Source organism: Panthera leo, chromosome E1 (genome assembly GCF_018350215.1).
Source record: "Panthera leo isolate Ple1 chromosome E1, P.leo_Ple1_pat1.1, whole genome shotgun sequence".
NCBI classification, from domain to species: domain Eukaryota; kingdom Metazoa; phylum Chordata; class Mammalia; order Carnivora; family Felidae; genus Panthera; species Panthera leo.
In genome coordinates this window covers 38,795,806-38,819,636 of record NC_056692.1, presented here as the reverse complement: position 1 = coordinate 38,819,636, position 23,831 = coordinate 38,795,806, and the positions used below count along the sequence as shown (strand labels likewise).

Below are 23,831 nucleotides of genomic sequence, written 5' to 3'. Positions count from 1 at the left end.
CCTCTTAGGCTGTGGTTCTTGATACTTCAGTGCCAGAGTGTCTTTACAAGAAGAAAGCTTAGCTACCTGTGCCTCCCCCTGGTACAGTTGTATTGACTTTGGGCACATTACCCTGGGAAACTCACTTGCCAAACACTAACAAAGGTGAAAGGGTAACTACATGTTCACGTGGGTAAGTTGCATCTCACTACTTTTTTCTGTCCCTGATGCTTCCAATCAAAGGGACTGAATAATATCCTGGATCCATGTGGCAATGTAGTTAGGATAAGATAGCCAATGGGGAATACAGATACAACTGTGGGTTCCCCACCTCTCAGGGCTTCCATTTCAGAAGTCTTGAGTTGCCTTGAGTTGTGACCGCAACTCTGGGGAGTCAGCAAGTTCTCTACTGTCCCTCCGAAATCAAGACTCATGCAAAACACTGGCAAAGGAGCCAAGTTTACAGTCTAAATTTTATTATCTCCAAGTCACAATGCTGATCACAAATGTGCACCCTTTAAAATAGTAACAAACAAACAAACAACAACAGCAACAACAACAACACACATGGAGAAATTCTTGCAATGAAACACAGTGGACCAACAGAGACAACTGTCACAGTGTCTTAAGGTCTGGGAATCTGGGCATGCTGCCCACAGGCTTGAGGAGACATCTTCAGGTTTAAGGCAAAGGGAACAGCCTACAAAAGGCACAACCACCAGCTACCCCTAGAAGAATCTCTCAGTTATTTCCTCCTTGGGGGTTACAGCTTGAGTGCCTCTCCCCACCCCCCACCCCACACCTGTGACTCAAGAGTGGTTAGGTCAGCTCCTGGAGAGAATAGAAACAGTGACGTTACTTGGGGAAACACAGCCATCACCATCTCCCTCAGGTTCTGTAGGATAGGGACAGTGGCCAAATTACCCCTGGCAGACACAAGTGCTGCAGTAATAGGGACCTCTTCCACAGAGGCAGCAGGGGAGTGGTTCAGCGCCATGGATAGGGAAGAAAAGGAAGAGGAGCCGTTGTCCCGAAAATGACTGGCTTCCTTAGGCCTGAAGCCCAGATGTGGGATCTTCTGTTTGCAGGGACAGGAGCAGAACTTGGGGAAAATCAGGTAGTAACATCTAAAACACTTGTAGCAGGAAAGACATGGAGAAGAGCAACTGCAAAGTATAGGGCAGACCACTTGCTGGACAGTATCTGCCTCTAGAGAGATGCATTGGTCCACAGCAACTGGAAAGGGGGTGTGGTAGGAAGGATGGAAAGAAGAGAAGCAGAGGGACCTCTAACTCCACTTACCTCCAAGACTGAGCCCTGAGGACTGTGTGAATACAGACCCTTAAGGGGCAAAGGCTTACTCCACTCTCCCTTTCTCACAAGGGCATCTGGACTGCCATCTCTCCCCACTGTAGAGACTCTGCCCTCAAGTAGAGGACTGACACCTACACAGTACAGGGACTGATGGAGGCTCAGACACCTGGAAATCGAAGTCAAGACGAAGGGCTCCTACCACACACTTTGAACTTTTCTCCACAATGAGACACTCTGTGGACGGCTCTGCTTCGAGGGTTAGAGGAATTGAGAGAATCCAAGTACAATAACAACGGCCAGACAAAAATGAAAGGCCACCTCTTTATAGACTTGGTGGGGGAAAACTGGCTGGTAAAACTTCAATTATCTGGGATGCAGGGAAAGACCAAAAGGGAACCCAGAGGAGCTAGCAAATCAGAAGAATGAATTTGTCTCATTTAAAGGCAAAGAGAAAAAGAAACTAAAAGAATATTAATTTAAGAACAATAAGCCAGGCTTTACAAACGAACGTCTTAGGAAACAAAACATACAGGAAGGAGCTTCCCTGGGAGAAGACACTTGAATTTCCCAGGAAAAAGTGAAGAAGAGTAAAAGACATGGGCTTCTAGATGTAGACCCAGAAGCCTGAGCTGGCTGGACCTCTGCTCCTCTGAGCACAGCCAACTCAAGTAAAGAGTGGAGATGGGAGGAAGTCCACTTGTTAGCCCCTTCTCCAACAGAGTCTGTCCTCAGAGGAAGGCAGGGGTCCTCCTCATTCAGCTGCTTGCTGGTAGGAGCCACCCTATAACTTTGAAGCCCTCCTGGTAGTAAACAGCCAGTTGTATTTCTCTTCTCTCCTGGGTTCTCACCTCTGCTGTTCTGACAGGGGTGGGGAAATGGGAAGAAACATCGTTAATGGACCTTCTGGGCATTTACAAGCTGTTTTCAAAAAGCCACGTTTCTAAATCATGTGTTTTATTATTATTTTTTAATGTTTATTTATTTTTAAGAGAGAGAGAGAAAGAAGGAGAAGGAGCACACACGAGTGAGAGAGAGAAAATTCCAAGCAGGCTCTGCAGTACAGCACAGAGATTCTCTCTCCACTTCTCTTTCTCAAATAAATAAACGTTAAAAAAAATAATAATAAAGATAAAAAAATAAAGTCCCTAACAAAGCAACAATAAAACCCCCATGATCTTTCTCCATGACTTTTAGAACTGGCTCTGCTGCAAACACCTCAAATTTAGATTTCCCTTTCCTTAAAAAAGAATGCCCTGCATTTTTCCCTTGCAGATTCCCAAATGAAATTCTGCCAAGTTAACAATGGTTTCTGCTTCAATCCTGCTCAATGCATTCGCAAAACAAAGCGGCTGGCAAATTTTGAGACTCCTTTAAGCCTCCCCACAAGATATCTCATGATTATAACTTAAAGCATTAATTAGGTGATTGTTAAGTAAATAAGCATGAGCATTAGTTTTAAGAATGTTATAAGAGTTGGGGCGCCTAGGTGGCTCAGTCGGTTGGGCAGCAGACTTCGGCTCAGGTCCTGATCTCACGGTTTGTGGGTTTGGGCCCTGTGTTGGGGTCTGTGCTAACAGCTCAGAGCCTGGAGCCTGCTTCAGACTCTGTGTCTCCCTCTCTGTCCCTCCCCGGCTCATGCTCTGTCTCTATCTCTCAAAAATAAACATTAAAAAAAAATAATAATAAATAAATAAATAAATAAATAAATAAGATTTAAAATGTTGTAAGAGTCATAGTACATTGTACACTTACTTTTATAGGATGTTCGATTTAAAATATTTAAGAACTCATATTAACTGGAACCCCTGCTTACAACCTGAAATAATAAAGTTAGAATTTGTTACCAGTCGTTAAAAAAAAAAAAAAAAAAAAAAAAAAAAAAAAAGGCCATGGAGACACACTCAGAAAAGGAGAGAAATTTTCTAGGGGAAAGGAAAGCCCACTGATGTGGGAAGCAGCTTACATACCTCAGGAGGTGGGGGCTTAATGGTGACTGGCTGGGGAGTCCTCCGGGGTGGGGAGGGCTTTGGCTGCACCTGCTGCTGGGCAGGGTTATAGTAGGTCACTCCTCCATATACCTGTGATGGGGCCTTGGGACCCCAATAAGTCAGAAGAAAAAGTTAGGCAAACTCACCCTAACTATGGTGAACAGGAAACATTATTCGGGCAGGAAGCATTATTCAGGCACAAAAGTAAAAGTACTGGGGAATTTGTAAGTTTTTAAATCTCTAAGCTGCCCCTTAAAGTGATCCTTCATTTCTACCTTACTATCTCTTAATTATGTTCTGGTTCTTACTCCTCCAAAGTATTGCTCATCTTTCTCTAATTCTTACCATCAGCTGAAAAATGGAAGAGGCTAAGCTCAGTGGTGACACCTCACATACCAGATGGTGTCAACCTGTCGGGAGTTAAGCAGCACAGGAAGGGGTAGGGCTGGTAAGGATAATACAGCTTCTTTACTCAATTGAATAGCAGACACAGCCACCTAAGACATACCAAAACACTTCAATGAAATACCATTCAAGAAACAGAAGGCAATAAACAGACGATGGGCATTACATAAGCTGCATTTCCAGCTCCTGACCACCAAGAGGCGTCCTGATGTCACATGCAAATCAGTGGCATCGAAATGTTTTCTCAAATTCCTTAAGCATTCTTCCCATATCACCTCCTCGTCTGAATTAAAGGATGTGTAGAAAAATCTGCTCATTAGCCATCTCACCTGCGTATTAGGATATAGATGAGGAGGCGGTGGGGGAGGCAGTGCCCCTGGAGCATAAGGGTAGCTAGGATTACCAAAGTTCATGACGCCTGGAGCAGAAAAGTAAGTAGGAGCAAGCAACTGCTGAGGTGGTGGCTGTCCTGGAGACATGGACACTGGTGGGGGATAGAGGCCCGGATTGGGGAGAGGTGCCGGTGTCTGGTGGGGATGTAAACCTGGATAAGAAGAGGAAAACAAAAATTAAATAGAAGATAACACCATTTCCATGGGATGGCTTGGCTGCCCTGCTCAGCACAGAAAGACTCAGGATGAAGTCCTCAGGATGGACCCAAGAGGAGTTTGTTGCTCAAGCAGCCAGAGTGGCCAGCCTTGTAAGCAAGCAGCACAGAGCTCAGGAGGATGGAGCTTGTGAAGCCCCCAACACATATCCTCACGTACTGGAAGCATACAAGCAGAGGTGCAAAGCTTACCTGGGTGGGGAAGGTGCATTTCTGGCTGCACAATCATGCCCTGAGGAGGCAGTGGGGCAGGGCTGTCACCATGGGTATAGATTGGTCCCTGGAACTGCACTGTAAAATATCACATTGGGACTCTCATAAACCCTCACTCTTCGTATCATATGGATAAGTCTCCTTGTCCCCCAAACCCTTTAAAAGATGTTCTCAGTTTTCCATGTGAAGAAAACAGCAGCCAGACAATGTTTGATAACCACTGTGAGAAGTCAGAAGGGAAATTTTAGGAGTCAAGAGGCGGGTCTCTTAATTCACTTCATCCTGCCAAGAAAGGTGCCTAACAAGAATTTTTAAAAAAACAAACAAAAAACCCCCAAAACAACTCACATGGATCATAGTAATGTCCTTCCATGATACTGATGTGCACAGGAGGGGCAGGAGGCTCCGGCACAGGTCTCTGCCGCTGAGATGAATAGCGTTTGGCTCGCCCACCCTGGACACCCTGAAATAACGAGGTCTGAGCAAAAAGACTCCCAGAGGGCTGACTCTCCTATCAAGTCCCACCCTCCTGTAGGTGCTGCAAAACACACCCTTGGTATATGGCACATATTTAAACAATACTGGCAAAATGAAGGGGTTCTGGTTGGCTCAGATGGAAGAACATGCAACTCTTGACTTCAGGGTCATGAGTTCGAGCCCCACATGAGGTGTAGAGATTACTTAATAAAAAAAGCTTAAAAAAATATTTGCAAAATGAATTGTAAAGCCAATGAGAAACATCAAGATCTGAACCTAGACCCTCTACCCTTTCTGGAGAGCCAAATTAAAAGAAATATGGGTAAATCAATGGGAAAGCAGACTCCAAGGCCTTATCCTGGTTTAAACAGTGAACAACTGTTGCATGCAGCCCGCTCCCCCAACTACTCCCTTTTCCTTTCTGTACCATTTCTTCCATCCGGTTAAACTGAGGTGGAGGTCCTGCTCCCATGTGTATGTGATTGGGCATACCTGTAATATACCAAAAAAAAAGTCATGGCTGCAGAGCAGATAGATGTTGAGTAAGACTAAAGAGAAAATTACAGGTTGAAAAATACAACATGTGGAATTGTTTTATTCTTTTAAACTAACAAAATTCTTTTTTAATATTTATTTATTTTGAGAGGGAGAAGGGGAGAGACAGTGAGGAAGCACATGAGTTGGGGAAGGGCAGAGGAAGAGGGAATGAGAGGATCCCAAGCAGGTTCCACGGTGTCAGCAAAGAGCCTGATGCTGGGCTGGATCTCACGAACCATGAGATCATGAGATCATGAGATCATGAGCTGAGCCAAAATCAAGAGTCAGAGGCATGCCAACTAAGCCACCCAGGGACCCAACAAAATTCCTTTTAAACTATCTCTGCCTCCTGTCAATACCAGCATTTGGAAATCTGTCCTCACTGCCTGCAATCTTAATATAGCAATAAAGCCTTTGAACACACACACACACACACACACACACACACACTTCAATGAGAAAGTGCAAGTTCAAATTTCTCCCACCAAATACTTCCCTTTACAGAATCCCTAAGAGGTTATAATTAGCACAGTACATTATCAAACGTATTGAAAAATCTCAGCCCTCAAGTTTCTGAACATAACTGGACATTCTGTGAATCTGCCCAATTATTCTAGGCCATAGAGGTCTAGGATGGACATTTGGGAAGATACTCCCCTCTGGCTGAAAATGACTCAGGACAAAAAAAGACATCTTCCAATGGTAATAAGGTATCAGTAGAAGGGTATACTTCTCCATCCAAAGATCAACTCCAGGTCCAGTTTATACTACATTGGTTTTTGGTATTCAAAAATGCACAGGGGTGCCTGGATGGCTCAGTAGGTTAAGTGTCCACTCTTGATTTTGGCTCAGGTCATGATCTCATAGTTCGTAGGTTCGTGCCCCCACTGTCAGCGTGGAGCCTGCTTGGGATTCTCTCTTCCTCTCCCCCTCCTCTGCTCCCTCTCACTCACATTCTTTCTCCAAATAAACAAACAAAATCATGCACACCAGGGAAGGATGCTGAAACTCCCAGTCCAAATGAGGATTTCCAATCTTTAAGTTCAAATCAGATTTCAGAAACAAAGGAAAAGAGGGGCGCCTGGGTGACTCAGTTGGTTAAGCGGCCAACTTCGGCTCAGGTAATGATCTCACAGCTTGTGAGTTCGAGCCCCACCTTGGGCTCTGTGCTGACAACAGCCCAGAGCCTGGAGCCTGCTTCAGATTCTGTGTCTCCCTCTCTGCCCCTCCCCCACCCACACTCTGTCTCTCAAAAATAAATAAACATTAAAAAAATTAAAAAAATAAAAAAATAAAAAAGAAACTAAGGAAAAGATCTTTTGATCTACCTGGCTGGAGGGAAAGATGGATGGGCAAGAGCCTGGTAGATAGGTCCTGGTTTCTAGAACTCTGCTATCCAACGTGATATCCAATAGCCACATGTGGTTATTTAAATTTCTATTAATTAAAATTGCAAGTTCATTTCCTCAGTCACTCTAGGCACATTACCATTGTTCAAAAAGTTCTTACACTATAGAAAACTCTATTGGGTAGCCTGGCTCTAGATTAAGGAAATTAGGCTTTCCTTTCAAACAGATTAGAAAATTCTCATCCAGGGGTACCTGGGTGTCTCAGTCCACTGAGAGTCCAACTTTGCCTCAGGTCATGATCTCATGGTTTGTGGGTTTGACCACCGCATTGGGCTCTGTGCTGACAGCTCAGAGCCTGGAGCCTGCTTCAGATTCTGTGTCTCCCTCTCTCTCTCTCTCTGATTCTGTGTCTCTCCCCTTCTCTCTCTGCCCCTCCCTCGCTTGTGCTCTCTCTCAAAAATAAATATTAAATGTCTCCCCCTCTCTCTGCCCCCCTCCCCCACTTGCACTCTGTCTCTCTCAAAAATAAACATTAAAAAAAATAAAATAAAAGCCCTCCATAAAAAACATTAAATAAATAAATAAATAAATAAATAAATGAATAAATAAATAAGAAAAAAAAGAAAATTCTCATCCAAATTCAAACGAGTAAGTATCTGCCTTCAAATATTTAACTATTAATTCATATAATAAGAACACTGCCACCCTCTTCCAACTTTTGCCACAGAGAATGGGTAAAAGATTGTGCATTCAGGAGGTCAATATTGATAACTGGTCAGGTAGGCAAAGTAGTGGGGTAGTCTTGGGTAACAGATAAAACTTCTCTGAGGTCTTTGTATGAATATACCTATGAATATATTTCTTTCAGTTAACAAAAACAAAGCTAGGGGCACCCGGGTGGAGTTGGTTAAGCATCCAACTCTTGATTTTGGCTTAGGTCATGATCTCAGTTTGTGAGTTTGAACCCGGTGATGGGCTCTGTGCTGAAAGCAGGGAGCCTGCTCTCAGAGCCTGCTTGGGATTCTCTCTTTCCCTCTCCCCCATTTGCACATGCATGCACTCTCTAAAAAAAAAAAAAAAAAAAAAAGATATTTATCAGATACTATATCCCCAAGACACCTAATCCCATGTCCCCAAACTCAGTGATGCTCAGGGAAAAAAGTTAGTCACTAACCCTAAGGTACCTACCCCGAAGCTCACGTGGCTGTAGGAACGAAGGCTGCCCTGGAGTCCAATTCTGTTCTGTTATATTTAGTTGTGCCACATCTTGCTCAAGTCCACTTGTAGTAGAATCCACTGGAGCCTCCCAGGCTCCAGTCTTAGCAGGTGGAGAAGGGGTAGTTTCTGGGACTGGAGGCGCTGGGTTCAGCCCTTCAGGTGGAGGGGGCACCTCCTCTGCAACCTTGACTGCATCTCCAGCTTTGATTCTCGTTCTTCTTGCCCGGGAATAGGATTTCTTCTCAATAGGCCTGTCAGGGGCTGGTGGTGCAGCATCAGGAGCAGCAGCTGGAATCTCTGAGGCTGCCTCTTCCTTCTCAGGACTGCCAAGCACTTGAGCATCAGCTTCTGGAGATGGATCCCTCACAGGAGTCTGCTCTAGGCGCCGTGACCGGTAACTGGCTTCATGTTTAACAGTCTCACCAGATCGGCCACCATGCTGCCCACCAGCATCCACAGGCCTAAAACCAGCACGACCTTCCTTGAAGCCCCCAGATCGAGAGTAATTCCTGGGAGCAGACATCCGGCCAGTGCCTGCAGCATTTCTGTTAATAAATGTCCTTGGTGGTAGGGTGCCCCCAGGACCCTGATGGCGATGGGACTTGTTTGGTCGCTCAACAATCCAGTTTGGATCTCTTTGCGGAGGACTCCCAAACCTGAATAAATGGAATGGCAAAAGTCTTAAGGAAAGAAATAACAAAAGAGATGAGATGACTAGAGATATAAACTGAAGGTCAGGGAGACTTCACCCATTCCTCACTGACTAAATGACAGGCTGAAATGGCATTTAAAAAAGCAAAGGTCTCTCTAAAATATAAATATAAACTGCAAAATTTCCTCACCTGGGTTTCCGGATTCTTCGGGGTTTGATGTCATCAGGATTGTGAGCTGAGCGGATGTCATAGCCATAAAGAGCAATGAGCTCCTGTCGAGACTTTGGAGCCTGTTCATCTTCCCGGAACTTATCATGCTCCCAGCGACCCTCATCCTTCCATAGCTTTCGCTGTCTCCCCTTGGGTCTGGATAAAACCAGGAAAAAGTGTCTTAGGCTGGTAGATTCCATTATATAAAGATGTTCACGAAAAAATAGGGTTGGGCAGAGAAACAGTAGGAACTTCACTGGTCTTCCCATTTTCCCAGACAGATTATACAAAACCAAGAGTGAATCACAGAGCCTACTGAGCTCAAATGTAATAAGGGACAAAAATGAGGAAAGACTTCACTTCAAACTACTCAGCACCTTGGAAATAAATATCTCTTGCTTATAAGGCAGCCTATGCAAGTATTTCATATCCCAGAGTCTTGAGCCTCAAATTAAGGAAGGCAGTGGAAGTGTGGGTCTGGATCCCAGTTCCTCCACCAAAAGTTACCAAATATCCTAAGCCTCACTTTCCTCAAAAGATAATCATAAAACTTAAAGTACTGTGAGCAATAAATTAGCAAAGTGCCGGGCATATAGTAAGCACTAAATACATACTAATAGCAGCAACAAATGGTTGTACCTGACTTCCTCCTCCTGAGTTTGCCCTCGAAGATCATGCTCAAAGAAGAGCCCTTTCCGGGGTATGTATGCTGGGTTCTTCCGATCCTCATCATCATCCAAATGCTTAGGGCCTTTTTTACCCACTTTGTTCTCCACAGGCTCTGTGCTCTCCTAGAGGACAGACAAAGGGCTCCTTATTCTCTCCAAGGTTAAGAGTCCTTATTCTGGCCCCCAAAATGGAGGCCTGTGGTGGACACTGACCTGTCCATCCCCACTCTGCCTCTCTCCAGTTACAGTGCCTTTGGTGTCAGGCTTTTCTTCTCCCTTCTCTTCTTTTGCTGAACAATTAGCAGCATCATTGGCTTCTGATTTCAGCTCCACTTTGGAGTTTTCCTCTTCACTGTATTCCCCTTCTTCACCCTGAAAAAAGTTCCCATCAGTTGGAAATGGTGCATTTTTACTTTCCATTCTTTTTTTTTTTTTTAAAGTTTATTGAGAGAGAAAGAGAGCATGTACATGAGCGGGGGAAGGGCAGAGAGAGAGGGAAAGAGAGAATCCCAAGCAGGTTCCATGCTGTCAGTACAGAGCCTGACACAGGGCTCCAACCCACAAACCATGAGATCATGACCTAAGTCAAACCAAAGAGTTGGACCCTTAACCAACTAAGCCACCCAGGTGCCCCTTATTTTCCATTCTTTAGGATAGAAACATTTTCTAATGAACTTTTACTACCATGTAAGAATTAAAAGCAAACATATCAAAACTCTTACTAAAATTTCTAGAGGATGGGGCACACACACACACACACACAAAACACAATAAAAAATATACATACATACACTTATACAGATCCGTGTAAGTTTTCCAGGAAGATATGCAAGGAAATGTTAACCATGGTAGCCTCTGGGGAAGGAGCCCAGGAGATACGAAAGAGAGGCTTTCAACTGCCTAGCATACAGGGGGCACCTGGGTGGCTCAGTTGGTTAAGTGGACAACTTCAGCTCAGGTCATAATCTTATGGTTCATGAGTTCAAGCCATGAACACATCGGGCTGGCTGCTGTCAGTGTAGAGACCGTTTCAGATCCTCTGTCCCCTTCTCTCTCTGCCCCTTCCCTGCTCACAGTATCTCTCTCTCTCTCTCTCAAATATAAATAAACATTAAAAAAAATAAAAATAGGGGCGCCTAGGTGGCGCAGTCGGTTAAGCGTCCGACTTCAGCCAGGTCACGATCTCGCGGTCCGTGAGTTCGAGCCCCGCGTCAGGCTCTGGGCTGATGGCTCGGAGCCTGGAGCCTGTTTCCGATTCTGTGTCTCCCTCTCTCTCTGCCCCTCTCCCGTTCATGCTCTGTCTCTCTCTGTCCCAAAAATAAATAAAAAAAAACGTTGAAAAAAAAAAAAATTTTTAAAAAAAAAAAATAAATAAATAAAAATAAAAACTGCCTACCATACAAAAGGAGCTTAATCTTTGTTGATGATTTCTCTCCTTCTTCATGGATTATTTCTTAAACATGCAGTGCCTAAAAACTACACTCTAACTCAAGCTGTGAATTGTCTCATCTCAGAATAGCTTAGAGCAGAGATTCCCAACCTTTTAGATTATGTGGACCTCTTGTTAAACTCCAAAATTTTCATGAATCTCCATTAGACAATAGCTCATATAACACCCAGTGACTGAAAAAAACATATTAACAAACAATTTCTATACATTCAATACTTCAAAAAAATCTACATTGTATTAACTTGTATATTCAAAACCAGTAATACATAAAGGTGGGAGATGTACATTTAGTCTATAAATAATATGAACTGAGCTAGTGAATTTGCAAACTCTGTAATAACCCTATGATTTTTCAAGGCATTTATTTACCCTCAAATTGGGAAATAATGGCATACATTTTTTATGTCTGTGATACGAATACTCAACTTTCTGCAGCATGAGATCACCTTAGCCAACAACTCAGCCCAGAATTATGTAATTATAAAATTTTGGCTTAAAAAACTTGTTCTTTTTAAGATTTTATTTTTAAGTAATCTCTACACCCAACATGGGGCTTGAACTAACGACCCCGAGATCAAGAGTCACATGCTCTACCAACTGAGCCAACCAGGCACCCATGACTTAGAAAGCTAGAGAACTTGTATGACCACTGCATTTTAGAAATGAAAACAAAGCTCAAGTGCTTTCTTGCCTCTCCACATCTCCTTTCCTCTCCTGCCACATCAAGATTGGATAATCCTGCTTGTGACAGAGAAACTGCTGAGTCTGTCCATACAGAAGAGGGTCCTTAGGCCACCTACTAAACAGGGGCCACCAGAAAGGGTTAGGTAATAAAGGTGTGGCTAGTTCTAGGGAGAGAAAAGGAGCAATTAAAGCGTATGCTGAGGGAACTGGCTTTAGAATACTTTCATTTCAAATTCCTCTCAGGATTTGGGCCTCCAGAGGCCAATCTATAGGCTGGAGGGTAGGTTTAGAGACCTGAAAACAAAGAAATGGGTTCAAAGGAAGGTGGGCTAGTCCTCACTGCTGGGTTAATAGGTCAGGGTGCCAACACCCCACTGCCACCTGGTAGATAGGTGCACACTAGTCTTATTCTCCTACTGGGTCTGACGCTTGATCTATACTAGACTTGCTCATAACTCCAAACTCATGCTAACATCAGGAATGTGATCAAAGAGTTCTGAGATTCCTGATAAAGCAAAGAAGCTCTAAGTTTCTACCCTTTCTTCAAATAGAGTGGCGTCTGCCCAACCGGCCCAAATGAGCCAACTAATCCTCTTCCCTACTCAGCATCTGGGTATTTCAGCCTCTAAGTGTTTTGGGTCAGACTCCTGAAAGGTGATACTGTTATGAAACCCACAATTAGAGGAAGACCACACCCACACTATAAGGATTAAGCCTCTACTCATAGCTTTTTTTTTTTATTTTTAAAAATGTATTTATTATGAGAGAGAGCAAGTGAGTGGGGTAGAGGCAGAGAGAGAATCCCAAGCGGGCTCCGCACTGTTAGTGCAGAGCCCAATGTGGAGCTTGAAATCACAAACCGTGGGATCACGACCTAAGCCGAAATCAAGAGTCAGATGCTTAACTGACTGAACCACCCAAACGCCCCTACCCACAGCTTTCTAATAACCAAGTGCCCTTGATTCTTCCCATTTCCCCTCATTCACAAGAAGTTTCCCCTCCTCTTGAGATGGGGATGGGTAGGTGGTAATCATTCAGTTCTTTCCCTAATCTTATGTCCCCTGTAAGTTCTAAAGCAGAAATTTCAAGAATCTTATTCAATATGTATATGTGACCTTCATTCATTAGTCCCCACCAAACAAACACACAGACGCACACACTGATCTCAAACATCTTAAAATAGTATCAGCATGATTATGAGAATTTTGTCTTATGCTCTGCCTCCTCTAGTCCATGGTGGAATGTCAAATGAGGGAATTCTTTTATTCCAAATGAGAAACTAATTTTGTTTCCAGGGCAGGACAGAAAGATACAAACAGCAGTGCTGAGAAGACTCCAAATTAGTCTGGTCTAACTGAAGACAAAAAGGTGCTACCCCAGGATCACACTGCTTTGGCTAAGGACTGACACCAAAATCCTTTTCCAGAGACAAAACTCCTCTTCAATGAATACTCTCCCCAACTCTCAAGTCTAGCTCTCCCTTGAAGCCCCTGGTAGCTTTCTCACACAGAAGTTTTAGCTTATTCTTGCATTCCCTATGTATTTCAGAGTATAAGACAAGAGTTAGTGTCTTCCTGGTTCTCAATGTCTCTTCTAGATCTAAGTTCTCCAGCATCATTTTAAATTCCTACTCCCCTGAGGCTCCTATCACCTAGCTATATACCTCTATGCCTTCCTTGAGCCAACCCTGCCACAGACTTGGAAGACTAGCAAGATGCTCACTCTTCACCTCTGCTACAGGCCATCTGTTTCCATGGCCACACTCCAGACAAGTCTTATCTGGAACTGCTATACATTTCTTTTTTAAGCAGGCTCCACACCCAATGTGGGGCTTGAACTCACGACCCACGACCCTGAGATCAAGAGTTGCCTACTCTGCCAACTGAGCCAGCCAGGCACCCCTGCTATACATTTAATTTTTATGCCATACATTTTTAAAAAACTAAGCCTGCTCCTCTTTAAAACTCTTCAATACTCCTTTGATCAAAACTACCACATGCAGGGGCACCTGAGAGGCTCAGTTAGTTGGTTGAGTGAGTGACTTCGGCTCAGGTCATGATCTCGTGGTTCCTGAGTTCCAGCCCCACATCGGGCTCTGTGCTGACAACTCAGAGCCTGGAGCCTGCTTCGGATTCTGTGTCTCCCTCTCTCTCTGCTCCTCCCTGATTCGCGCTCTCTCATAATAAACATTAAAAAATAAAAATAAAAAACTGCCACATGCAAAAAAAAAAAAAAAGTTAGACCCTCACCTCACCCCATATACAAAAATTAACTCAAAATGAATCAAAGTCCTAAATTTAAGAGCTAAAACTATAGAACTCTTAGAAGAAAACAGGAGTTAATCTTCATGACTTTGGTTTTGGCATGGATTCAGCCTTCTTAGATATGACATCAAAAGCACAAAAAGAAAAAAAAACAGATATATTAGACTTCATCAAAATTGAAACCTTGCACCATTAAGAAAGTAGAAAGAAAACCCACAGAATGTGGAAAAAAGATTTGCAAATCATGTATCTGATAAGGAACCTGTATCTAGAATATATTTTTATAACTCAATAAAAAGACAACCCAACTAAAAAATAGGACAGTCCTGGGTGGCTCAGTCGGTTAAGCATCCAACTTCAGCTGAGTCATGATCTTACAGTTCACGGGCTCAGGTCCTGCATCGGGGCTCTCTGCTGTCAGCACAGAGCCTGCTTCAGATCCTCTGTCCCCTTCTCTCTCTGCCTGTCCCCTGCTTGCATTCTCTCTCTCAAAAATAAATAAACATTAAAAAAAAAGGGGGGGGGGCCCGGGGTGGCTCAGTTGGTTAAGTGTCCGACTTCGGCCTAGATCATGATCTCGCAGTTCATGAGTTCGAGCCCCGCGTCAGGCTCTGTGCTGACAGCTTGGAGCCTGGAGCCTGCTTCAGATTCTGTGTCTCCCTCTCTCTCTGCCCCTCCCCAGCTCATGCTCACACTCTGTCTCTGTCAAAAATAAATAAAATTAAAAATAAAAATAATAATAATGAAAAAACAAGTTTAAAAATTGTCTGGGATTTTCCCAGGATTCTGGGAAAATGGCAGCCGCAGTTTTTGATCTCTTCTAACCTCCACATGAAATGAGGGCTTCTAGACAGCAAAATCAAAGCCCTTTAAAGGCTTTGGAGGTTTACAACAAAACTAGGTTACAAGGTATTCCCCAGACCTCAAAATACAAGCAAACAGAAATAAAGCACGAACAGCCATTAAGACCTGCACCAGACTGTGTCCGTACTCAAGAAAGCAGAGTAGTAAATGGAACTGAGAACAGGAGAACCCTGAACTAATCAACAGGTATTTATTTAACAGAAAGCTAAACTGAAAACAACAGTTGAAAGTAGGAGGAGTTTTACTGTCTCCAATAGTGTTTGAATGTGAGGGTCCTGCAGTAAGAAGCTCTGAAAGGGCTCGAGGTGTCTAAAATCTCTGAAATCTTGCAACCGACCCAGCTGCCAGGGCTGCCTTCTAGGATAGGGTCCCACACCAAAGAGAAACTTGAGAGGACAATCCAACTGAGCAGGAGAGGACCACAAGGAGTGAAGAGAAGCTACAGAACAAATTAGGAAAGGGAACAAGAGCAGGAAATCACAGAAAGCAATCCACCACTTTTTTTTTTTTAACACTACAGGAAAACAACAGAAAGAGCTTTATGAAGTCAGAAAAAGCTACTCTGAGCCATATGTCCTTCTAACAGATCAGGAAAACTAATATCACATAAAATACAAACCGGTAACAAAAATATAGAGGTCAAATCCTATATAAACTTATCATGAGAAAGAAAAAATAAGAGCATTCTACAAAGAAAGCATGACAGAAGACAGACATATCATATAAAAAGTGTAACTTCATTTCAAAAAATCTAAAAAGGCATTAAGAAAATTAGGTAAGATATGAAAGAACATCAATCAGAGTTAGAAAAACTCAAAAACGAAACGAAAGAACTCAGGAAAGTACTAGAAATTAAAAAAAAATCATTTCAAATACAAAGCCTAAAACTAGAAGAAACACAAGAGTGAATAAACATAGTAATAACACCTTAAGTGAAAATAAAAGTGATAAGGAAAAAGTATTTTTAAAAATCAAGAAGTAAAGGAAAAAAGGATTAGAAAGAAAGGGTCAAATACTGAAGACACACATAAAATACTTAGGAGGCACCTGGGTGGCTGTGTTGGTTAAGTGTCCAAATTTGGCTCAGGTCATGATCTCAGGGTTCGTGAGTTGGAGCCCTGCATCCAACTCTCTGCCATCAGCACAGAGCCTACTTGGGATCCTCTGTCCCCCACTCTCTCTATCCCTCTCCCACTTGTGCACATACACTTTCTCTCTCTCAAAAATAAATACACAATAAAAATAAATAAAACAAAATACTTGGGATAGGAGTTCCATGACATATTGCAGAGTACATCTCATACCTGTGAACACCAGCCCAGAGCAACTACCACCAGACAAATTCTAATATAATTACTGGACCTTAAAAAATATATACTGGGAATACCTACACAAAAAAAGCAAGTGACCTATAAGGGAAAGAAAATAAGTAATGATCAGTTTTGTTCAAGATAAAATCTTTGGTTCATGTTGTCTTTCCATGGATCTGGAAATAATTTGCAGGAAATACAAAGGACAGAAAAGGCATGTTGGGTTGTACCACGAGTGAACAATCATCAATACCTTTTCAACAGATTAACTGTAAGGAAAAGAAAGGGATGAAAAACTAACCTGTAGACTAAGAGACCGATCAAATTTGGGGCACCTGGGTGGCTCAGTCGGTTAAGCGTCCAACTCTTGATTTCAGCTCTGGTCATGATCTCATAGTTCATGAGTTTGAGCCCCACAACAGGCTCCATGCTGATAGTGCATCAATGGAGCCTGCTTGGGATTCTCTCTCTCCCATTCTCTCTCTCTCTCTCTCTCTCTCTCTCTGCCCCCCCCCCCACTTGCACACATCCTCTCTCAAGATAAACTCAAAAAAAAAAAAAAATCAAAATTATTATTTTTTTTGAGAGAGCGCAAGTTGAAGAGGGGCAGAGAGAGGGGGACAGAGGATCCAAAGCAGGCTTTGCACTGACAGCAGCAAGCCTGCTGTGGGGCTTGAATTTATGAACCTTGAGATCATATCTTTAGCCAAAGTCAGATACTTAACAGACTGAGCCACCCAGATACCTCAAGAGAGATCATACTTTAATAGGCAAGACTGAACTGTAGCGTATAGGTATATAGTTAGTAATCAAGAAGAAATGCAAGCAATGGATTATTATTAAAGTCAGGATACCAGGCTTTTTTTCTGTAATATAATCTGCTGTCCATAGAAACTTTTTCTATGCTGTCCAATACAGCAGCCAGTACCCACACCTAGCTACTGAGTACTTAAAATGTGGCCACCGCAACTGAAGAACTGAAGTTGATTTTAAGTTAAACTAATTTAAATTTAAATAGCCACATTTGGCTAGTGACTACTGTATTAGAGCAGAACTAGACTTTCTTAACTTTCAGACGATATATATACTATATATTGCCATTTCAAAGTCCCACAAGTCCCTCAATTTCAAAACATCCAAAATTTAACCCACCATTCTTCTTCCTAAAATCTCCTCCTGTGTCCCATTCTTTTATTCTTTAAAAAAATTTTTTTAACGTTTATTCATTTTTGAGAGACAGAGTTTGGGCAGGGGGTGGAGAGAGAGACTGACAGACAGACAGACAGACAGACACAGAATCCGAAGCAGGCTCCAGGCTGAGCCGTCAGCACAGAGCCCTATGCAGTGCCTGAACCCACAAACTGTGAGACCATGACTTGAACCGAAGTCGGATGCTTAACAGACTGAGCCACCCAGGCGCCCCGTTCTTTTTTTTTTTTAATGTTTTTTTTTTAAGAGAGAGAGAGAGAGAGAGAGAGAGAGAGAGAGAGAGAGGCGGTGTGAGTGGGAGAAGCAGAGGGAGACAGAATCCGAAGCAGGCTCCAGGCTCTGAACTGTCAGCACAGAGCCTGACGCGACGCGGGGCTTGAACTCATGAACCGCAAGATCATGATCTGAGCCGAAGTCGGATACACAACTGACTGAGCCACCCATGTGCCCTTCTCGTAAAATGTTATTTTTGAGAGAGAGAGAGAGAGACAGACAGACAGACAGACAGACACAGAATGTGACTGGGGGAGGGGCAGAGAGAGACAGACACAGAATCCAAAGCAGGCTCCAGGCTCTCAACTGTCAGCACAGAGCCCGACGTGGGGCTGGAACCCATGAACCACGAGATCATGACCTGAGCCAAAGTCAGCTGCTTAGCCAACTGAGTCACCCAGGCACCCTTCCTGTGTCCCATTCTCTCTCTCATTCATCAACCTGGGCATCCCTTTGACTGCTTAATTCAGGCTCCACATTCAATCAAGAAGTTCTGTTAGTAGCACCTAACATGTCTCAAATCTGAGTCCCACTGCCATGTCTCTTCTGTAGGGTACCATCATGTTCCCTGGCTTGTCCTAACAACCTCTTAACCGGCTCTCCCTGTCCCAAGTCTTGCCTCACCCACAATTCATCTTCTTTACTTAAGCCATCAGTAGCTTTCTTTCCTTGCTATTAGGATAACACCCAAACTCATTTACATACAGAACAGTGAGATGCTATAAGTTCATAATCAACAAACTTCACTGAACACTGCATTCTGCATAACAATCTTCCCAGGGTTTCCATTCTCTAGTGACTACTGCAAACATTCTTCACCCCCAAAACCTCTCATCTCCCTTCTACTCTTTACACATTAACTTCATCACTGACTTCAGAGAAAATAAGTCATCTCATCAATCACCACATTCTATGAATTCCATTACCTAAATAGCTTTCAATTCTGTCCACTTTTTTCCTCCCAAGTTAATTTATTTTAAGAGATAGAGAGAGCTCAGGAGGGGCGGGGGGGAGGGGGGGAGGGGGAGGAAGGGGGAGGGGGGGGGAGGGAGAACCCCAAGAACGCCCTGCACTGTCAGCACAGAGCCTGACAACAGGGCTAGAACCAACAAACCCGCAAGATCATGACCTGAGCCAAAACTAGAGTCAGACACTTAACTGACTGAGCCACCCAGGTGCCCCTTGATCCTGTCCAGTTCCGTTTTCATTGCTATCACACCACTCCACTCCAGGCCACATATACTGCTTGCCTCAACTTGCACATTGCTTTAGCTTTTCTGCTTCCAATTTTGCTCCCCTCAGATCAACTAAAATTGCAGACAAGATAACGGTTATAAAATAATAATTCTTGGGATGCCTGGCTGGGTCAGACGGTAGTGTGTCCAACTCTTGATCTCAGGGTCATGAGTTCAAGCCCCATGCTGGGTATGGAGCCTACTTAAAAAAAAGATCTCAAATTTTACTGTGCATAAATATCAACCTGGGATCTTATTAACATATAAATGTCTGAGTCTTCCCTCCCTCTGCAAGATTTTGCTCAGAACTGGCCAACTGGATTTTCTGAGGCAGGTGTCCCTTGGATCTGACAAACACTTCTTTAAAATTTAAGTCTAATTCAGGGGAGCCTGGCTAGCTTGGTCAGTGGAGCATGCAACAGCTGATCTTGGGGTTGTGGGTTTCAGCCCCACGTTGGGTGTAGAGATTACTTAAAATCTTAAAAAATAATAATAAAATAAGGGCGCCTGGGTGGCTCAGTCGGTTCAGCGTCCAACTTCGGCTCAGGTTATGATCTCACAGTTTGTGGGTTCGAGTCCCACATCGGGCTCTGCGCTGACAGCTTGGAGCCTGGAGACTCCTTCGGATTCTCTGTCTCCCTCTTTCTGTCCTCCTCTACTCATGCTGTCTTGCTCCCTCAAAAATAAACATTAAAATAACAATAATAATAATAATATAATAAAATTTAAGCCATCAGTATTCATCACATACTTGGTGAAAACCCTGTTACGCTTTCTCACTTCCTTACGCTATAATCCAAATACATTTTAATCTGGCTTACAAGATATTTTAAGATTTGGACTCAGACTCATCACTTAGCACCAGTCATGCTAAACGTTTCACATCCTCCAAATGGTCATGCAGTCCATTCCTTCTAGACCTTTTTCCCAGTGTTCTCTCTGCTTAGGATATTCTGCCTGGCTAACTCCCACTCACCCTTCAAATCTCTATTTTAACATCCCATCCTCTGTGTTTCCTAAACCCAGTTAGTTGCCCCCACCATGTGTTCCCAAAGCACCCTATGCTTCCGATATTATGACACTCACCAAACATTAATGTAATTACTTGTCTATTTTCTCCACAAGGGAAGAACCATGTCTGTCTTTTATTCCAGTGCTCAGCACAACTCCTGGCACATAGCAGGTACATGAAAATCCCTCGACGATCTTGCCCCTGTTCACTAATTTGCCTTTATTTCTGGTATCCGTCCCATACCTATTATGTTCCAGCCACATCAAACTATCAGTTTCCAAATAATTCAGTCTACTCTGTGTCAGGACTTTCACAGCTGTTGTTCCCTCTGCCTAGAACATGGTTTGTCTAACTCCAACTTATTTTTTCCTGACTACCTAAAATGGATTCAGTACTCAGCCATTAATACCCTACTTAACCCTGTCCCCAGCAGTTGTCACCAAGTCCTAGGATTGCCTGCATGTTTATCCAACTTCCTTACTAAGTCATTCCTAAAGACAGAAATTGTGGTATAGCGTTCACTGTTGCATTTTCAGTGCTTAATGGAAATCTAATACACAGTAACAGTTCTACAAAATCTATACAATGAACCTTTGATCCACAATCCAATTCCTTCTGTTCATAATCCCATGATCAAAATCCAGAACTCAGGACTTTATTCAACAACCCCAGGAAACAAACAGCCATTCCCTGGTAGTTCATCCAACCAAAATAAGATCACAAAAGCTTGGTTTATGGAAATTTTCTCCTGAATTTAAGAGGGAGAAAGCACCCTATAAACTGAGGGATGTTTCTGATACAAACCACTCAGAATCCTGCCCTTTTAAGGTCTTCACACTTGAAAAAAAATATCCAACTGCCTGGTTTCATTCTGTAGGTAGCATAAAAGGAACTGCCAAAGATCCCGTGAAGGACTTCAAGATGTTCTCATTCTCTAATTTAGAACCTTATTTTTCGCAGACAGAGTGAAAAACTGACACTAACAGTGTATCACGTGAAACCTAAAGAGGCATGCACCAAATTTCCCTCACTCTAAACAAGACCTTTTATAACAGTTTTTGAAGAGCATAAATGAAGAATGCACAAGAACAGTAACAAGTGGGTCATGGTACTTTTGAACCACGAGTGTGTACATGTTTTTAAAATACATTAAAAACAAACAAACCATTTTCCAACCTAGATAACAGAGAAAAAAGAACCTGTTACACTCACTTCAGAGTCTTCTGCACTTTCATAATCCGAGAGAACAGCTGAAACAAAACAGAAATACGTAAGGAAAAAAAAAAAAGGCAACAGAAATGATTATAAATACATTTCCTGATTGCTTTTTGAGTCAAGCTAAGACTCTAATTCAATTCTGACATCAACCTATCAGGGAGATAAAATTACGGTCCCTATTTACAAATGGGAAACAGGCTCAAAGAGCGATTTGCCCAACATCATACTGCTAAAATGTATGCTTACAAGCCCTGTGCTACAAAGAGCCACGTTATGGCACTTTTCCCCCACATCCATAACAGTCTGACAGGATGTCAACTGCTAAAGATAGGTGATCTGAGTTTACCGGCAAAAAACTTGTCATAATGCTACTCACCATCGCCCTCCATGCCATCTTCACTCTCCTGAAGGGAAGGAGATGACATGGGTTAGTTCCGTGATTTCCAGAGGGTGGGGAGCTAAAGACTCAACACAAAATGGTTGAAAAGGGAAATGAGGAAAGGTACATCTTTAACAAATAGCAGCCGAGGGAGGTCCGATCTCTTCATTTCCAGCCCCAATTTCTGAATAAACATCCGCTTTTCATCTACAGCGGCTCTACCCTTCCCCTTGACACCCCAACACCTCCTCCTCCCTTGGGGCTCCGGATGCACACCGCACTGGGATAGCTCTCTTCTCTAACACGATATGCCCCAGCATCTACCATCAACTCCCAGCCTCGCATCACCACCTACACCCCGCCCCCCGGCCGGCCCCGCCCGCGCGCACTCACACATTCCGACTCCTCGGCGCTCTTCGCCCCCCCGCTGTCCACCCGCCGCAGATGAAGGGCCCCAGCTCGGCCTCCGCGCTGAGAAGGCAGAGAGCCGCTGCCACCGCCTCCAGCGCTACCGCTGCAGCTCCCGCCGCCCCGCGCCGGGGAGCCGCCGCTGTCTGAGCCCGATGCGCCAGACTCCTCGTCCTCCGTGTCCTGCGAAGCGCGCTGCCGCCGACGATCCGCCATCTTACGGAGAACGGCCGCCGCCGGCCAGCTCCTTACGTACCGCGCCCGTCGCAGGGGCTGCCGGGAGGCTTGAGAGCTAGTCCCAGCATGCTTCACGTGCGACACTGGCCGCCGCGCTTTTCGGGAGGAGGGGCTAGGGGCGGGCACCCTGCGGCACGTTTGCGGCGAGCGGGATTACGTAATCCGTGTCGTGCGGGGGGCGTGCCGCGACCCCTGTCTTGCCTGGGGTAGGCCCCCGCGAGGGTAGCGGTGTTCCTCGCCCAGCCATCTTGGGCCTTCCGAGTCGAAGGCGCTCACCTGTCACAGCTTCACTGCGGCATTGGAGCTGTTTCAGGCTTTTCTATTTCCGTTTCTCGTTTCTACCTACGTTTGAAGCAGATCGTTTTACTGCATTCGTTTGCTTAGTAAAATCACGAGTGAAGGTAAACCTCTAAAGTCGTTGTGCTGGGTCAAAATTTGCCACAGCAGCTCATTTGAAGCTAAAGAGCGAAGGAGAAACCAGTTGTCTGCAGTGAAGCTCAAGGACTTAGTGTTGCAGCACACCGTGTTTTCTCACTTCCTCTTCCTTCTTGTATCTCCCCCACCCCCATCCCAGCTATCACCTCTCCCAAAGTGCAGGCTGGTATGATGCTAGACTTAACCAAGATTTAGAACCGATTTTAAAAGATGAACCGCCGTTGGTTCTATTTCCTGACATGATTTCCTTCTTAAGGGTTACCAGACAGGTAGCTGAGGGGAATGCTTTGATTTTGGCCAGGCATTTGCCAGCAGTGAAAAAAAAAAAAAAAGGTGTATTTTCTTTGGACCATAGTAAATACGTTCAAGATGTGTAAGGTATTAGTGTACCTACAGGAGTGCACATTAATAATATATATCAAACAGAGAAAAGTCACTATGGCATAGTACAGGATTCTATCCCATGTAACATTTTTATAAGTTATATGGTTAAAGATTCTGATGTTTACCAAATTTATAGACAATACGAAACTAGAAGGCATTCTGAATGATCTTAACAAGTGGCCAAATGTGACATGTTGTAAATCCAGCTCCAAAACCCAGCTTCCAGAGTCCAAAAATGGAGGATGTATGTATGGAGGAAAGAAGGGGAAAGGGAAAGGAAAAAGGAAAGGAATGGAGGAAAAGATATGGAGGGCTTTTTCTATCACAAGGTAAATTGATGCAAATAAGGCTGCCAAGTTTAGTGTGTAAATAAGAAAAGTGATAACCTGCCACTTTACTTTTTAGTTGTTTGGTCTGGGTTCAATTTTTCTTTTTTTTCTAAGCAGGCTTCATACCCTGCACAGAGCCCAACGTGGGGCTTGAACTCATGTGAGATCAAGACCTGAGCTGAGCTGAAGAGCCACCCAGGTGTCCCAAGGCTGGGTTCAATTTTTAAATGAACATGAACTTGTTCACTCAGAGGGAACTGAAAAATTCAAAATCCTTGCTTTTGAGGAACAAGTATAAGCTCTCTGAATGTTTACCATGAAGAAGATTTGAGATAGCCACAGCAATCTTAACTATTCAAGAGACTATGAGGAACAGGAAGAATTGATATTTTTTCATCACCCTGGAAGGCAAACCAAGAACCAATGGGTTCGAGTTACAAAAAGTTAGATTTTATCAGTGAGTAAGGATTTTCTAACATTTAGGGAAAAAATGAAAAGTTGAAGCAGAAGCTGGACTTCATT

At 43.6% G+C, this 23,831-nt stretch overlaps 1 protein-coding gene across 4 annotated transcripts; it reads right to left on the bottom strand.

The window, feature by feature from the left end:
* Window positions 1-433: 433 nt before the first annotated feature.
* On the bottom strand, window positions 434-22,839 carry CASC3 (CASC3 exon junction complex subunit). 4 transcript variants are annotated; one of them, XM_042915093.1, is made up of 14 exons: window positions 21,910-22,687; window positions 21,514-21,541; window positions 21,132-21,169; window positions 9,832-9,990; window positions 9,590-9,741; window positions 8,930-9,106; window positions 8,058-8,743; window positions 5,411-5,475; window positions 4,855-4,969; window positions 4,486-4,584; window positions 4,016-4,230; window positions 3,261-3,383; window positions 3,046-3,109; window positions 434-2,146 (listed from the first exon to the last, which is right to left on the bottom strand). In XM_042915093.1, the coding sequence occupies exons 1-13, from the start codon at window positions 22,138-22,140 to the stop codon at window positions 3,086-3,088; spliced, it is 2,112 nt and encodes a 703-aa protein (XP_042771027.1). In that variant the 5' UTR covers window positions 22,141-22,687; the 3' UTR covers window positions 434-2,146; window positions 3,046-3,085. The 4 variants fall into 4 exon arrangements, with proteins under 4 accessions (XP_042771027.1, XP_042771026.1, XP_042771029.1 ...); XM_042915092.1 differs by having other exon boundaries at window positions 434-2,151; window positions 21,910-22,686; XM_042915095.1 differs by lacking the exon at window positions 21,910-22,687 and adding an exon at window positions 21,793-21,882 and having other exon boundaries at window positions 434-2,151.
* Window positions 22,840-23,831: the final 992 nt, after the last annotated feature.

Coding starts and splice junctions, on each gene's coding strand:
- CASC3 (XM_042915093.1), bottom strand. CDS start 22,140: ATGGCGGATCGTCGGCGGCAGCGCGCTTCGCAGGACACGGAGGACGAG. Junction 21,170..21,513: donor AGATGGCATGGAGGGCGATG/GTGAGTAGCATT, acceptor GTTTTGTTTCAG/CTGTTCTCTCGGATTATGAA. Junction 5,476..8,057: donor ACAGCCACGTGAGCTTCGGG/GTAGGTACCTTA, acceptor GGTATATTACAG/GTATGCCCAATCACATACAC.